At 48.8% G+C, this 16,001-nt stretch overlaps 1 protein-coding gene across 1 annotated transcript; it reads right to left on the bottom strand.

The window, feature by feature from the left end:
- Positions 1–9,295: 9,295 nt before the first annotated feature.
- On the bottom strand, positions 9,296–15,731 carry CALHM3 (calcium homeostasis modulator 3). The gene is made up of 3 exons (XM_043476450.1): positions 15,292–15,731; positions 12,645–12,900; positions 9,296–10,187 (listed from the first exon to the last, which is right to left on the bottom strand). The coding sequence occupies exons 1-3, from the start codon at positions 15,576–15,578 to the stop codon at positions 9,696–9,698; spliced, it is 1,035 nt and encodes a 344-aa protein (XP_043332385.1). The 5' UTR covers positions 15,579–15,731; the 3' UTR covers positions 9,296–9,695.
- Between the last annotated feature and the right edge of the window lie 270 nt (positions 15,732–16,001).

Raw genomic sequence — 16,001 nt, 5'->3', positions numbered from 1 at the left:
TAATTGATTAAATGAAAAAAATTGATTTTCTCCTATTAATTTGTCTTGTTTCAATTTAATTCTTAAACCAATCAGAAGAACCAGAAGGGTAGAGGACAGTTTTCTTTCTCCCCGACACCAGCTAAAGGCTACACAATTTGTGGATGGAAGAGGGGTATTTGAACCCAGGCCAGGTGGGAGTGGGGAGGTGGAGGAGGGGGCAGGAAATCATTTTTTGTTTTATTTTTTTTGCTTTCTTCTCAATGCTAGCATGTCACAAGTAGGATACAGGTGGGGAAGGATATCGCTCCCATCAGCCCTCAAGCTGGGCCTTGGGTAACTGGAGCATTCAGGCTGGTGGCCCCTGGAGGACCCTGTTAGGGGATGCCGAGGAGGGGCACAGGTGGACAGCAGGTGAGAGAGACCCAGAAAAGGGGGTGTCCACCCTTGTGCATCTACTGCTGCATCAATGCAGACGGCTGACAAAAGGTCAGAGTGGCAGGCAGAGCCTGGCACACAGCCCCCAGTGTGGAACATGGGGTGAGGTGACCCAGGAGGCTGGGAGCCCAGGCGGAGTGTGGCTCCAAGAGGCTGTCTGGAATCACTGTCTTTCGTCTGCAGTGGACATGGGTCTCTATTTGTAGCTGATGTACCCTTTTCATGGTGTCCAAATTGACTTCAGATGCCTGCTCTAAACACATATACACTCTCTGCAAATCCTAACTTCAGTGTGATTTTAAAAAACTTGGAGTAAAACAGCTTGATTGGATTCTAAACCCATTATTCTCATGATCACTAGAATTGTAATTATAGTTATTGAAAGTAAATGAATGTTAGAGTCTTTACATACCATTCAAGCCATTGTAGATGTTTATGTGGCTGTAAAAATTGGTTTTAAGTTTATCATCTCCTTTGTTGTTGTTTAGTCACTCAGTCGTGTCCAACTCTGTGCAACCCCATGGACTGCAGCACACCAGGGTTCCCTGTCCTTCAACATCTCCTGGAGCTTGCTCAAACTCATGTCCATTGAGTCAGTGATGCCATCCAACCATCTCGTCTTCTGTCATCCCCTTCTCCACTTGCCTTCAATCTTTCCCAGCATCAGGGTCTTTTCCAATGTGTCAGCTCTTCGCATCAGGTAGCCAAAGTATTGGAGCTTCAGCTTCAGCATCAGTCCTTCCAATGAACACTCAGGACTGATTTCCTTTAGGGTTGACTGGCTTGATCTCCTTGCAGTCCAAGGGACTCTCAAGAGTCTTCTCCAACACCACAGTTCAAAAGCATCAATTCTTTGGCCTTCAGCCTTCTTTATAGTCCAACTCTGATATCCATACGTGACTACTGGAAAAACCATAGCTTTGACTAGATAGATCTTTGTGGACAAAATAATGTCTCTGCTTTTTAATATGCTCTCTAGGTTGGTCATAGCTTTTCTTCCAAGGAGCAAGTGTCTTTTAATTTCATGTCTGCAGTCACCATCTTCAGTGATTTTGGAGCCCCCCAAAATGAAATCTGTCACTGTTTCCCCATCTTTTTACCATGAAGTGATGGGACCAGATGCCATGGTGACTATGGTTAATAATACTGTATTGTATGTTTAAAAGTTGCTAAGAGAGTAGATCTCAAAAGTTCTCATCATAAAAAAAAAAACTTTTTTTAACCATGCATGGTGATGGATGCTAACTAGACTTATTGTGGGGAACATTTAACAATATACAAATAACTAATTATTATGTTTTGCACCTGAAACGAATATAATGTTATCTGTTAATTTTAAGAAAGACCCTTAAAAAATAAAATTAAAAAATTTTGAAAAAGACCTTTGAATGAGAATTGCCTGTGGTCATTTCATGCAAGAAGTCCAATGTTAAAAAGCTGTGCTCACTGAAGAAAGCTCAAATTTCTCATTTTAAGAAGTCTGGGAGATTCCATTTTAATGTTTTATACCAATTCACTGTTTAATATCTTTCCTAATACATTGTTTTACATCTTCCTTCTTATTCTCATAATTATATTAGATCAAGAAGATAGTAATATAATTGCCTTTTTCCCAACAGGCTCTCAAAAGGTATCTCCAAATTCCCTTGGTTTGCCCCAGTGTCATGTACCAAGGTGACCAATGTCATGATGCACTGGGATGTGAGGAAAGTTAGGACCCTCCCACCTGGCTAATCTAGGATAGTCTCCTCATTGCAAGCTTTTCAACAGAATCATATCTGCCAAGTCCCTGTTGCAGGTAACACATTCTGGAGATAGGGGACCCTTGGTGGACTTTGGGAGCCCATTACCCTGCCGACTGTGGTAGGGTATTTGGTAGCGACTTAGCAATGCTTTGTGTCTTCACCACTTCTCCCCTGAACTCCTTGAGCATGACTGGGTGTACACAGAAAGCAGGATATCATAGCCCTACTTAAACGTTTCAATGCATTGACAGCAAACCCAACCACGGTCACCACTGGGGTGTGCACCAACCCCTTCTCCTCCTGCCCTCTGGAGTGTCGTCTGGGCACCCATCCCAGTGCTGATGAGTCCCTTCCACCTTGAAAGAGTTAAGTGTCATGAAAAGCAGCATGCAAAGGGGGCCTCTGGAGAGCGGATGCTGTACTTTAGGAAAATGCCTCATTTGCATAGGACAGCATGAGTGTGTGTGTAGCGCTCAAGTGGGCACAGCGCTCATCCAGCAACTGGGGGAGCACCCAGAGAACAGGGCCGTGGAGGAGGCAGGAGCCATTGGTCAGATGGCGCTGCCGGGGTGGCTCAAGGACTGTCAGGCTGTTTTATCAGAGGTATGAGGACTTTAACTGAAAAGGACAGAGTGCTATTTGATTCTGCATCAGTCAAACTGCATTGTGACAAAAAATGGTAGTGCCCAGCAAACATTTCATGGGCTTCCTTACAATTCCTTCCCCTGTTTCATGTGGCTTAGGGTCATGTGATTGAGTTCTGGCATAGAAGCCCTCACCTCTTACTATTGTCTCTGCCCTTTTTCATTTTTCTCCCTCTGACCCTAGACATCAGTGCAACAGGTGCCTCTGAGCTCCACCCATTTTTTTGTTTGTTTTTGAAGTATAATTGACCAGCAACACTAGGTTAGTTCCGGTACACAGAATAGTGATTTGATGTTTCTATACATTTCAAAACAATCGCCATGGTAAGTTATTACCATCTATCACCATACAAAAATATTACACAATTATTGACTATATTTCCCATACTGTTCATTTCATACCCGTGACTCATTTACTTTTCAACTAAAAGTTTGCACCTCTTTTTTTGTGTGTGTGTGTGTGTATTTTTATTTTTTTCTTTTTTTATTAGTTGGAGGCTAATTACTTCACAACATTTCAGTGGGTTTTGTCATACATTGATATGAATCAGCCATAGATTTACACGTATTCCCCATCCCGATCCCCCCTCCCACCTCCCTCTCCACCGATTCCTCTGGGTCTTCCCAGTGCACCAGGCCCGAGCACTTGTCTCATGCATCCCACCTGGGCTGGTGATCTGTTTCACCATAGATAGTATACATGCTGTTCTTTTGAAACATCCCACCCTCACCTTCTCCCACAGAGTTCAAAAGTCTGTTCTGTATTTCTGTGTCTCTTTTTCTGTTTTGCATATAGGGTTATCGTTACCATCTTTCTAAATTCCATATATATGTGTTAGTATGCTGTAATGTTCCTTATCTTTCTGGCTTACTTCACTCTGTATAATGGGCTCCAGTTTCATCCATCTCATTAGGACTGATTCAAATGAATTCTTTTTAACGGCTGAGTAATATTCCATGGTGTATATGTACCACAGCTTCCTTATCCATTCATCTGCTGATGGGCATCTAGGTTGCTTCCATGTCCTGGCTATTATAAACAGTGCTGCGATGAACATTGGGGTGCACGTGTCTCTTTCAGATCTGGTTTCCTCAGTGAGTTTGCACCTCTTAATCTCCCTCACCTATTCCTCTCTTCCCCTAAGTCCCCTCCCCTCAGGCACTATCTGTTTCCTATGTCAATGACTCTCTTTCTGTTTGTGACATGTGTTCGTTTGTTTTGTAGATTCTACACATAAGTGAAATCATACTGTACTTGTCTTTCCTCTATCTGACTTAATTCACTTAGCATAAAACTCTCTAGGCCCATCCATGTTATTGCAAATGGCAAGATTTCATTCTTTTTTATTAACGAGTAATATTCCGCTATATATACGTATCTCACATCTTCTTTATCCATTCATCTGTTGATGGGCACTTAGGTTGCTTCCATATCTTAACTCTTGTAAATAATGTTGTAATGAACATAGGGATGCATTTATCTTTTCAAATTAGTGGGGTGTTTTTCAGATAAATACTCGAGTGGAATTACTGGATAATATAGTAGTTCTATTTTTAATTTTTTGAGCAATCTACTATTTCCCTAGTGGCTGCACCAACAGTGCACAAGGGTTCCCTTTTCTTTACACCCTCACCAACACTTGTTATTTGTTGTCTTTTTGATAATAGCCATTCTGACATGTGTGAGGTGACATCTCATTGTGGGTTTGATGTGTCTTTTCCTGAATATTCATAACGTTAAGAATCTTTTCATGTGCCTGTTGGCCATATGTATCTCTTCCTCAGAAAAATGTCTATTCAGGTCCACTGCCCATTTTTTTAATCAGGTTGTTTTTTGACACTGAGTTGTGTGAGTTCTTTGTATCATTTGGATATTAACCCCTTACTGGGGTAATGTTTGTAAATATCTTCTATTCAGTAGGTTGCCTTTCTTGAGAGAAGATCCTGAACCCTTAGCTTAGTTGAGTCCTGCTGACAAAGGCTTTCATGCCCTCCGCCCCACCCATGTACTTCCTCTTCACAGCACTGATCTCAGTTAGTAATGTGTTTTGGAGGGTGTGTTTGTTTAATATCCAGAGCTCCCATCAGACCATAAAGGGCTCATGCCTGTTTTGTTTCCCTGCTATGTTCCTGGGGCTCAGAAGAGTGTGCCTGGTATAAGAGATGCTCAGTTAACAAGTGCTGAAAATTTGAATGAATACCCGAGCAAGTGAATAAAGGATAGAAGTGAGCCTTGGACCAAAATGAATTTGTGAGGAGGTAGGAATCTGGACACAAATAGGATATGACTGTCCTCACCACTCTGGCTCTGTTAGCTTCTGTGAGTAGGGTAAGAAAGGCTGAAGAGCAGGTCCTCCTCTATGTGCCAGCTGGGTGGGCAGGAAGGGCTGGTGTATATTCAAAGCTCACCACCACGGCGATAGCCACTTGGCAGACCAATGTCACCTCTATTCTGCTACCATTGGCCACCCCAGCCATCTCCTCCTGCTCTTCTCTAGAGCCTCAGGGCCACTCTCCTCTTCCCATAGCCCTCTGGCCCTCCCCAATGTGAGAGCTGATCAAACTTCAAGGACAACTCATTTCATTCGACCTCAAAGAGTTGGGCAGAGGTGGCCTCTCAGCAGAGAGGTATGGATTCCTTGACTCCCATCATAGTCTTTGGGTCCTGGTGCCCTCCTCCATGTCAATATTCTAAATGGGAGCAGGCTCCAGACCTCCCACTCTTCCTTTATGAGGCTGGGTGGGGCAGGTGCCCAGGGATTTAGATAATTCCTACTGAAATCCATCCATCTTCTTTGCCAGGACCATCTCTCTTGGGGAGCATTCAACTACCCTTGAAGGTTACCAAGAACCTGTGATTTTGCTCAATCCCCTGCACCCCCACTGCTGGTTTCCCGGAAGCTCATTGCTCATCCTTCCCTCATCTTTAGGGCTTCCCTGATAGCTCAGTTGGTAAAGAATCCACCTGCAATGCAGGAGACCCCGGTTTGATTCTGGGGTTGGGAAGATGCCCTGGAGAAGGAATATGCTACCCATTCCAGTATTCTTGGGCTTCCCTTGTGGCTCAGCTGGTAAAGAATCCGCCTGCAATGCAGGAGACCTGAGTTTGATCCCTGGGTTGGGAAGATACCCTGGAGAAGGGAAAGGCTACCCACTCCAGTATTCTGGAGAATACATGGACTATATAATCCATGCAGTCACAAAGAGTTGGACACCAACTGAGCAACTTTCATTCATTCATTCTCTCATCTTGAAATTCACTCCTCCTTGGCATTCTTTTTTTTTTTTTCTTAAAAACAAAGCTGCTTGTTTATTGATTGATTCTCTTCCCCAGAAAGTACAAATCTCTATGACTCTAATAATTATTTAGATATTACCAAGAATGGACTCATACAGCCATAGAATACCAGTGCTGGGAAGGATCTTAGAGTCCATCAGTAAAATCTTATTTCATCAAGGCATGGATTGAATGAAATAGTCAAAACTTGATCAATTTTGGCTCTCAAAACATAATTAAAAAATTTTTTTTCATTGGTGGATAATTGCTTTACAATGTTGTGTTGGCTTCTGGCACACAACCACGTGAGTCAGCCATAAGAATATGTATGTCCCAACACTCTTGAACCTCCCTCCCACCCGCCACTCCATCCCACCCTTCTAGGTTGTCACAGAGCACCAGGTTGCCCCCTGGCATTCTTATAGAACTTCTGCCTCTGTGATTCCTTATTCTCACTTGCTGCCCCATCTTTTCTCCCCCAAAGCTCTAATGGTCTCAGTCCTTCCTATTCTCTCAGTCTCTCTCTCTCTCGCTAGCGTACCCGTCCCTGCAGCTTCAGGGATCACTGCCAGGTGGAGTATCATTCTGCCTTCTGACTCTGCCCGGAAGCACTTGCCTGTAGGATAAACTCAAAGACCTGAGCAAAACCCTCAAGGATGCCACCATCTTCCACTTCTCGTGCAGAACTGCAGCTGCCCAGACCATATGAGACGGGACTAACACAGCTAAAGTTACTCTTACAGTACATTTCTGCCTTGCCCAGCTGGTCATCATGTCTCCCAGAAGGGAGGCCCTGTGTACAGGGTATGTTCAGAAGGACTATCTCCCAGAGTTGAAGGAGACTTGGGCAATGAGCTTGAGCACCCACGAGGGCTGCTCTCCTGGGAGGGGAGTAGGTGGCAGCCTGCCACCCGGGTCCCTCACCCCCAGGTGGAGTGGCATGCACTACACAAGGCCTCTCTCCCAGGATATGAGTAAATGGTGGTGTGAATGGATGATGGCAAAGAGGTTTGGGGTTTGAAACCATGCCATTTGGGGACTGAAGAGGATAAGGAGGCATTTGAGGACTATCAAAGGCTGAGGATCCAAGAAGGTGTCACTGGATGTGGGGCTCAGGAAGCATCTCTTGGTGGGATTCATAGGAATAGACTCCTTGGCCCTCTGGCTAAAGTCCTTCACTTTGGCCAGGCCAGACCACACACCCTGCACTCGGTTGTTTGTTCACTGGCTCATGTCTTATCTCCCCTTCAGACTGGAATCTCCACTAAGTGGATTCTCCACTATCCTGCTCTCTGGTGCTCTAGGCATTCCATCAATGTTTGCTGAGTGAATCAGCGAACCAAACATTGTCCGTTTCCAATTCTTTGCTTTTGTTCTGTTTCCTCCTTGTAGATGCTCTGCTCCCCCACCCCATCTCTCTTTACTTGTCAAACCCCCGCCTCCATCCTTTAAGGTCCATTGTAATGATGTCCTTCTGATTCTCTCAGCTTGGAGCCATAACTCTTCACGCTGAATCTCTGTGGCACATGGCTTGGCACTATCATATCACTTTACACCCTTTGCTTTGGGTTATAATGACTTCTGCACCCATCTCGGTCCTAGTAGAGAGTGAGTTCCTTGGGGATCATCATTTGTATATTCTTCCTTCCCTCCTCCCTGGCACAGTGCTTTCTATGCAGTAGGCTCAATATAAGAAGGCAAGGATATTGATTGTAGTCAGTGGCCCTTTACTGGTCCAGATACTGCTTCTTTAAAGCCCAAGGTGGGGTCCCTGAGCCTCCTTTCCCTGGGCTGGGCACTCGGCCCTGCTGACTGGATCATGTCCAAGGTCTGCCTCCTCCCTCCCCCACCAATCCCTGCTCACACTTTGCCTAAATCTTGCCCTGCCCAGTACCCTTTCAGATATTTGCATGGCCTGACCACAGCAAGGTAGCAGGGGAAAGACTGGGCTGTACAGATAGTCTGGTCCTCCTAGGCCCTTTGGCAAGCACCCAGGAGAGCAGAGATGGCCTGATATGGAGGGAGCTGGGCTCCAGGGCCCCTGTACTGCCCCCATGCCCTCATTACCAGTAAAGCATAGAATGAACCTAGTGCATGTCTGTGTCACCAAGCACTGTTGTGCTGACAGAGGCAATAACAGGATGTGTGCGTAAGGGGTGGGGGTGAGTGAGTCATCAGGGAAGGGCAGAGACCCAGAGGAGCTCACAGAATAGATCTTCCCCAACCCTTGCTGTTTGGGCTGCCACAGACTGAGAGGCAGTTCTTCCGGGAAGATTTAACCCTGGTATTTCGAGGGTCTTCATCCCTGAGTCAGACCCTACACCCACGCTTGGTCCAGAGGTTTTTAAACACTGGATTTTTGCAGAATCACCTGGGGTGTTTGTTCAATAGAGATGTCTAGGGCTTCCTGGACACCCGATTTGCACCCTGACTTGCAGATCTGGTCCATTCCTCATATCCCTAGGGAAATTCTTACCATGGTGCCAGCTTCTTGCTGAGGGCAGTGGGTAGATGCCCCTGGGATGCCTGGAAAAGGAGGCAGCCTTAGAAAGCAAGATCAAGATCAGGGGTCAGGCTGCAGGTGGTGGGGAGGGTGGGGAGTGGAGAGGTGACAGAGGAAGTGCTTGCTGGCTGGAGGTGAGCAGAAGGCGGGGCTGACAAAGGAGCTGCACCTGAAGGGCTGCTTGGCCTTGGTTGATTAGAATAGAATTGGTGGAACTGGGGAAGATGGGAGCTGGAAGGGTCAGCCTCCCGCTGATACTCAGAAACAGAAACCCGCCCCCTACAAAGATACAAAGCTATTCATCTGCAGTAGCCAGCAAGAGACACTAATCTGTACTTTTGAGAAGAATTCAACAAGCAAAGTTTGCTGAGCTCACTCAGAGGAACTTGTAGGAGGCTGCAGGAAACCCAGCAAGGACCCTTAAAACACACACGCGTGTGCGTGCGCACACACACACACACACACACACACACAAACACAGTCTAGAGGACTAATGTAGTGGCTCAATGCAGACTCTAGAATTGACGTCCTGAGATCAAATTCCAGCTCTTATATGGGTGACCTCAGCCACCTTAACCGTTAATGCCCCACTTTTCTTCTCAAAAAAATGAGGCTAGTCATCATCTTACTTCATCATATTATCATTAAGATTAAATGAGTTATATATAGAAAGAAGTTAGAGCAGTGCTACATAGTAAGCATCATACAAGCAGGTGCTGTTGTCCTTATTATTATTTTAAATTTAGAATAGGGATATCTGGGACCCAGCACCCAGGGCAGATCTGTTTAGACTCTTGCTCTACTCGGAGTTTGGTCCACTGACCAGAAACAGCAGGAGCTCATTAGCAATGCAGTCTCGGCCCTGGCCCTAGATGGACTGAATCAGAATCTGCATTTGACAAGAGTCCAGGTGAACAGGTGAGCACAATGAAGTTTGCGAAGCACAGCTGTAGAACACACAAGAGAACACGCCCTGAAACTCGACTGGGCTGTTTTGGGGAAGGAGGCTGACAAGGGTTAAGCTGCCCCGTCATGGGGTCCCCACTGCCTGGAAAGCCCCCACATCCTTGTCAGTGTGGGCATTTTACGTGAGGACGCGGTCTGGGTCTTTACACATCGGTGTGTGGGGACGCCCTGGTGCCCGGGACCACTGTGGGGGCGCGGTGGCTGAGGCCACCCCCCCAGAGCCCAGAGGATGCTGTGAGGTCAAGAGGTGGTTTGCTGGAGTACCAGGTGCTCAGAAGGTGGTCCACCTGCTCCTGACTGGAGACAGCACGCAGGTGGGCCTTCCCGCTTCCACCGTCCAGGCCTTCTGGGGGCTCGGGCTTCTCAGGAGCCTCCGGACCCCTACACGCAGAGTCCCGGCGCAGCCCCCGCGCCCGCATCTCGCTCTGCATGCTGGCGAAGAAGTGTAGCACGCAACGGTGCGCAAAGTCCCGCGCGTGCTCACAGCACGTCTCGTCGAAGAGCTTCTGCTCCAGGTCCACGTAGTTGCTCCAGTATCTGCGCTGCAGGAAGATTGTCTGGTCGAAGCAGGGCCTCAGGCAGCGGGCCAGGAAGGCCAGGACGATCAGCAGCAGGGTGAGACTCCAGCCAATGGCCTAGAGGGTGGGGAGTGCTAATGTAAGCGTTCAGGCACACAGGTATTGTACAGTGTGGCAAAGGTGTTCCCTTTCCTTATCCCTTCCATCCATTTTCAGGTCTATCCGCCTTCCAATTCAGTCATCCATTCTACCAACTACCTCCATCCATCCTCCCTCCCATTCATTCATTCCTCCTTCCATCCATGTTCTATCCAACTATCTCTCCACCCACCCCGTCATCCATCCTCTTATCTGACTATATATCTATTGTCTTCCTATCAAGTCACCCTCTCAACCATGCTCCTATCTGTCCATATCCCCCTATCCAACCATCTATCCTCCCATCCATTCATGTTCCCATACTCTCATCCTTGCTTCCATTTATCTCTATCCAATCATCTATCCACTTGTTATTTATCCCCCCTGCCTTCCTCCTGAACAAACACACCTTACTCCTTTAGTTTTCTCCCATGTATTTATTTATCTTCCCACAGTTTCCACCCTTGGAAGCATAAAGCCGCTTTCCTTTGTCCTGACATTTCTCTACAAAGGTATTGTTCATAGCTGAAGATGCTATATAAGCCGCAGTTCTAAGCCACCGCTTAGAGTGACTCTGTTTTAGGTTCCCCTTGCCTGATGAGCACTGCACACAATAATAAACTGTTTATTTTCCTCCTGTTAATCTTTCTTTTTGTTATAGTCACAGCTGAAAACCTAAGGTGGGTGGAGGTAAAGTTTTGTCTTCCTTGCACTCCCATCCATTCATCTGTGCATCCACCCATCATCCTTTCATCTTTTTATCTCGTTCTTCATCCATGCTTATATATGTGCATCCATCCCATATATGCATCCATCCATCCTATATTTTCGGGGAGATACTGAGGACTTAGTCTTTGCTCTCATAGAGCTAACACTTTAGTGGAAGTTACAATGACATAGGTGATGACTGACTAAGTACCATGTTGAGGGATGTATCTTGAGTCATGGAAATTCAGAGAGGGGACACCTGACCTGAATTTGAGGCCTCAGAGAACTGTGAAGTTGAGGCTGAGACCTGAAGGTTGATGATAGTTTACAAGATGTTAACAGGAAACAGTGTTCCAGGCCAAGAGTAAAGAGAAGCTGAAAGTAGTTCTCTGAGGCTGGAGCCCCAACCTGGCCAGCTCCTGGCCTTCCCCTCTGCCCAGCCAAAGGTATTGAGACATTGCCTAAGACGAGCAACTTTATAGACCTGGAGCAGAGAAATCATCCTTTAAACCACAAGACTTACTTGAATCCTTAACATTTGTAGAAGTGATTGACAAAGCTTTCTGCCTGGCCTCTCACATGGCCCTTCCCTCCCCCCACTCTAAGTTTAAAATGTTTGTGTGAGTATTTTACTTGGAGGAGCATTTAATGTGACTGATCATTTACAGCTGAGTCAGGACTCAGACCCTGGTCTGAGAATTCTACACTATCTCCAGTGAATTAGTGAACTAGTGTACAGTGTTTACATCCACAGGGACATCAAGGTGAGTAGACCGAACCTCCATTTATTTTGCAGAAGAACCTGAGGCCCAGAGGGGAATGGGCTCATGGCCATGGTCACAGTCTGAAGCAGAATCAAGTGTGTCCCAAGCACTGGTCTTCTCTTTGCCACTCCACGGGCCTGCATTTGCCATGAGCCTGTCCCGACACCCCAGAGAGCTAGGGTGTATCTCCAGTGATGCTCTGCACGTGGTGGGACCATGTAAACACTTTTGGGGAGACATAGCCCAAGCTGGGCTCTGGCAGTGGTGAGGATGGGATCTGGAGCTTGGGCTGGGGTTTGTCTCCAGGATAACGGATTCTGTGCTCTGTGGGGAGCCAAGCATCTGGGGAGGACTTGCATAGTAGGGGAGGGTTTGGAGGAATGACATTTCAGATTCCTGCCCAGCCTGTTACAAACTGTGTGCCTTTGGCCTTGTGAACTAAACTCTCAGAGCCTCAGTTTCCTCATCCGCAAAGTGGGATGATCATGATTGCATCTATCTCATAGGGCAGTTTTGAGAATTAAATGAAGTAACGCATGTGAAATGCTTAACACAGTGCCTGACACATAAGGGCTTCATAAGTGGTAATTAGTGTTATTTCTGAGGGGTGGGCAGAATGTGTGTGTGGGGCAGGGGCAGGGTAGTGCAGTATGTCTGCAGCGTTTTCCTGCCGTCCAACCTGGAGATGAGCCTAGCTGACTCCAGAAGGGTATGGACACCTGGTCTGCACCCTGAGGTGAGTCAGTGTTGATGGCAAAGTGACCACTTCCTAAGGCCTGACACTGTCCCTTGTGAGGGTCATGTTTCTAACTACCCCCTCAGGGACCACATGCTCTGCGGTTGTGTCTCTAGCATTGGGAAGGGGGCCTCAGGAAACCATGTGTACCTCCTCACCCTGTGCCCCTGGGAACCAGTGCAGGACATTTCCGAGGGCAGGGAGAGGACCCCCCCCACCCCGAATTACCTGTGACAGGCACCGCAGGTAGCGAGACACCGCCTTTCTAGCGGGGCTGTTCCTGACCAGCTCGTCCTCCTTGCAGGGCACCTTGGCCAGAAAGAGCTGCACCTGACTGGGGGTCATGTTGGCAAAGTCTAGAAACTTCTCGGGGTCCACAGAGCTGCTGAAGGCGCACACGAAGCACTTCCCATCGAGGAGGGCCAGCAAGATCCAGACGAGGGGGGCAGCCAGCGCTCTCTGCAGTACAGAGGAGCACATGTACCTGGGAACAGAGGAAGGGAGGGGGAACACAGGGCAGCTGGAATTCAGCTGCAGCAGGAAGGCTACAGGGGGGATGTGAGGATGAACTTCCCAGGACAGTGTGTGGTTACCCCAAGGGGAGGGTTGCAGCTCCCACTGCAGAGGCCTGAGCAGCAGAGGGTGGGGGAGAAGCACAGCTGGGGTCCTGGGAGCCCTGGGACTGGAACACTGGGGAGCTGGTGTTCTTCCTGCCTGAGCCTTTGTAGCGGACTCTGTTGGTGCTCTGCCCAGGCCAGAAGCATCTAGAGCTTTGGTGGGTAGTTTCTAGTCATGTGGAGGGCCTGAAGACCTCTGACCTCAATCCCCTGTGTGGCTCTGTCTGGGGCTTTGGAGGAGTCCCTGCTCCCAATGGGGGTTGGCCTGGAGGGTTCATGTCCCCAAATCGACCTCAATCCCAGAGGGCAGGGTGGTAGTTTAATGCCCCAGCATCTGGGACCCTCAGTGGAACGATTCTGAGGTGGGTTCTACCCACTTCCTTAGGCTCCTCAGAAGGACTGAGCCCCAGTTGCCTCCTTATTATCACTTCTTCCCAGAGCCTGCTTTTGGGGGGACCCTAAACTAAGAGGGGGAGAAGGCTATGGCACCCCACTCCAGTACTGTTGCCTGGAAAATCCCATGAATGGAGGAGCCTACTCCACGGATGGAGTAGGCTGTGGTCCATGGGGTCACTAAGAGGGTCCTGTGGAATAACCTGCCCAGAGACGGCACTTACACACCTCCCCACAGTGTCCAGGGAGCCCCTGATTGTCCCCAGGTGCCTCTTTTGACCTACTACATCTAGTGGCCTGAATTGGGTGTTGGTCACAGGACAGGAGCCCAGTGGAGCTGGAACCACGAGACCCTAGGGAAAAAGCCTCCCTGCATGACTGAATCACAGGGAGCTGGGAGCCCCTGGGAACATAAAAGAGAGGCTGCTTATGCACAGAATGCAGGTGTTTTTAACTTGCGTGTGTGCTCAGTCACTCAGTCGTGTCTGACTCTTTTTGACCCCATGGACTGTAGCCTACCAGGCTCCTCTGTCCATGGGATTCTCCAGGCAAGAATCCTGGAGTGGGTTGCCACACTCTCCTCCAGGGGATCTTCCCCACCCAGGAATCGAACCTGGGTCTCTTATGTTTCCTGCATTGGCAGGCGGGTTGTACACAAAACATAGGATGGTGTGTGCTGGCTGTGTGTGTGTGTGTGTGTGTGTGTGTGTGTGTGTGTGTGTGCGTACACGGCCTACCTGGTGGTGAATTATAAATACGTTGTAGGCAGGGGTGGCTCCATCATTTTCTATGGGGGCAAGGTAGTTAGAAGTTGGAACCAAAGACCCGTTATGAAGTTACATGACATGCCCTTGAGAACACCCCAGTTGTCCATATCAATAGGGGAGAGGAAAAGATCGTGCGTGAACTAAAACCCACCAAGCCCCTCTTGCCACTGCCCGTGGCACTTAGGTATTTTGTCTAAAACACTCAGGGCAGCAGTTCCAGGTTTGACTTGAATCAGAGCCTCTTCCTTGCTGTGGGAGCTCAGCCAAGTGACTTAACCTCTCTGTGCCTCAGGTCCTCCATCCTTAAAAATGGATCCAAGACAGGAGCAGACTCAGGGCCGAGGTGAGAATTCAGAGGCCTTACACACACAGCACTTGGCACAGAGCTTGGCTCACTGTTGGCCAGGGAACATTATGAATTGCTTAATTCTGTCAGCTTTTCTTCTCTCTCTTTTTTTTCTGCCGTGCCACGTGACTTGCAGGATCTGAGTTCCCTGAGCAGGGATTGAACCCAGGCCATAGCAGTGAAAGAGTAAAAGTGCCGAGCCCTAACCACTGCACTGCCAGGGAATTCCCCATCAGCTTTTCTTGATACAGGGCACCGACCAGGGTCTGAGGACATAGTGATAGCAGATGAGGTCTTTGCCCTCGGGGAGCTTGCAGGAGACGGGATGCAGCCTTCAAGCCAACCATGCCTCTCATATGTGTAATACGGTATTCACATCATGGGATGGTTCTTCATGCATGTGGGGAGTTACAATCCATGGCCAGCAGGACAGACATGACCTGGATAATTCTTAGGAATCCTGTGTCTTTCCCACGTCTTTATCATTGGGCATGGAAAGGTGACAGACAGAAATATCTGTTTCCAGAGTGGAGACTGGCAAATCTGTCTCAGTGAACTGATGGTGCCTTGGTATCATTTTCTGGGGGAGAGCAGGGGGCACATCTGAAAGTAGGGTGCCTGTGGGGGTGCCCGGGGGAGCCCTGACCATGCCCATGGAGGTCACTGGGGTTCGGGGAGCCCCTGGCAGTGCTTATGCAGTTGGGGGATCCCCTGACAATGCCCATGGGAAGCTGGGAGATGTGGGACCGCACCTGATGATGCCTGGGTCCTTCCTCCGGTGCCCGGCAGGCCGGCGCCACTCTTCCACCATCACCACGGACTGCCGGTTGGCCAGGAGGCCGCAGAGGAACAGGGCGATCGGGGGCGTGAACAGCAGGCCCAGTCCGTAGAGGGCATTGTAGCGTGCCAGGCAGGGGCAGTTGAAGTCGAACGAGGAGTACAGCTTGACGGTGACCATGGCCAGCAGCAGGCAGATGCCGTTCATCACCGACTCGGAGCTGGACTGGAAGTGCTGGAAGAGCATGCGGAATTTATCCATGGCCACGGCCTGGGTGGGGGGCAGCTGCGGGTGGGGGACAGGGAGGCTTCAGCCGCCTTCCTAGTCAATGCCAGCCACGTTGGGGGCAAGCCAGGGGCTGCAAGAGGTTCTTCCTTCTCTTCCAAGGGCCCGAGGGGACTAGGAGAAGACGGCGTCCGGCCAAGGGTGTGAGGCAGAGGCAGGCTCTCTCTACAGGCTCCCCTGCCCGGCCCAGATGTCCCCCACTGCTCCCCTCCTCTCTGGGAGATGAGTCACTGCTCTGTGACTGGCCAGCCCACAGCACCTCTAGGCAAATGGGCCCCACCCGATTCCTTCCTTTCTTCAGGGTTTGGATACTGACGCGTGGGACAGCTGGTGGGGCTGCCCGTGGGGGACAGGCAAATTCTGGGTGTGGTTAAGGCCATGGCACTGATGGAGCCAGTT

Source organism: Cervus canadensis, chromosome 8 (genome assembly GCF_019320065.1).
Source record: "Cervus canadensis isolate Bull #8, Minnesota chromosome 8, ASM1932006v1, whole genome shotgun sequence".
NCBI classification, from domain to species: Eukaryota; Metazoa; Chordata; class Mammalia; order Artiodactyla; family Cervidae; genus Cervus; species Cervus canadensis.
The sequence above is the reverse complement of the archived record's forward strand: the minus strand, read 5'-3'. Positions and strand labels throughout refer to the sequence as shown.

Bases quoted from the DNA above. Each gene is read 5' to 3' on its own strand.
- CALHM3 (XM_043476450.1), bottom strand. From the start codon at position 15,578: ATGGATAAATTCCGCATGCTCTTCCAGCACTTCCAGTCCAGCTCCGAG. The intron at 12,901-15,291 runs GTGCGGTCCCAC...CTCTGTTCCCAG, and splicing joins AAGGACCCAGGCATCATCAG to GTACATGTGCTCCTCTGTAC. The intron at 10,188-12,644 runs GTAATTCGGGGT...CCCACCCTCTAG, and splicing joins ACCTGCGGTGCCTGTCACAG to GCCATTGGCTGGAGTCTCAC.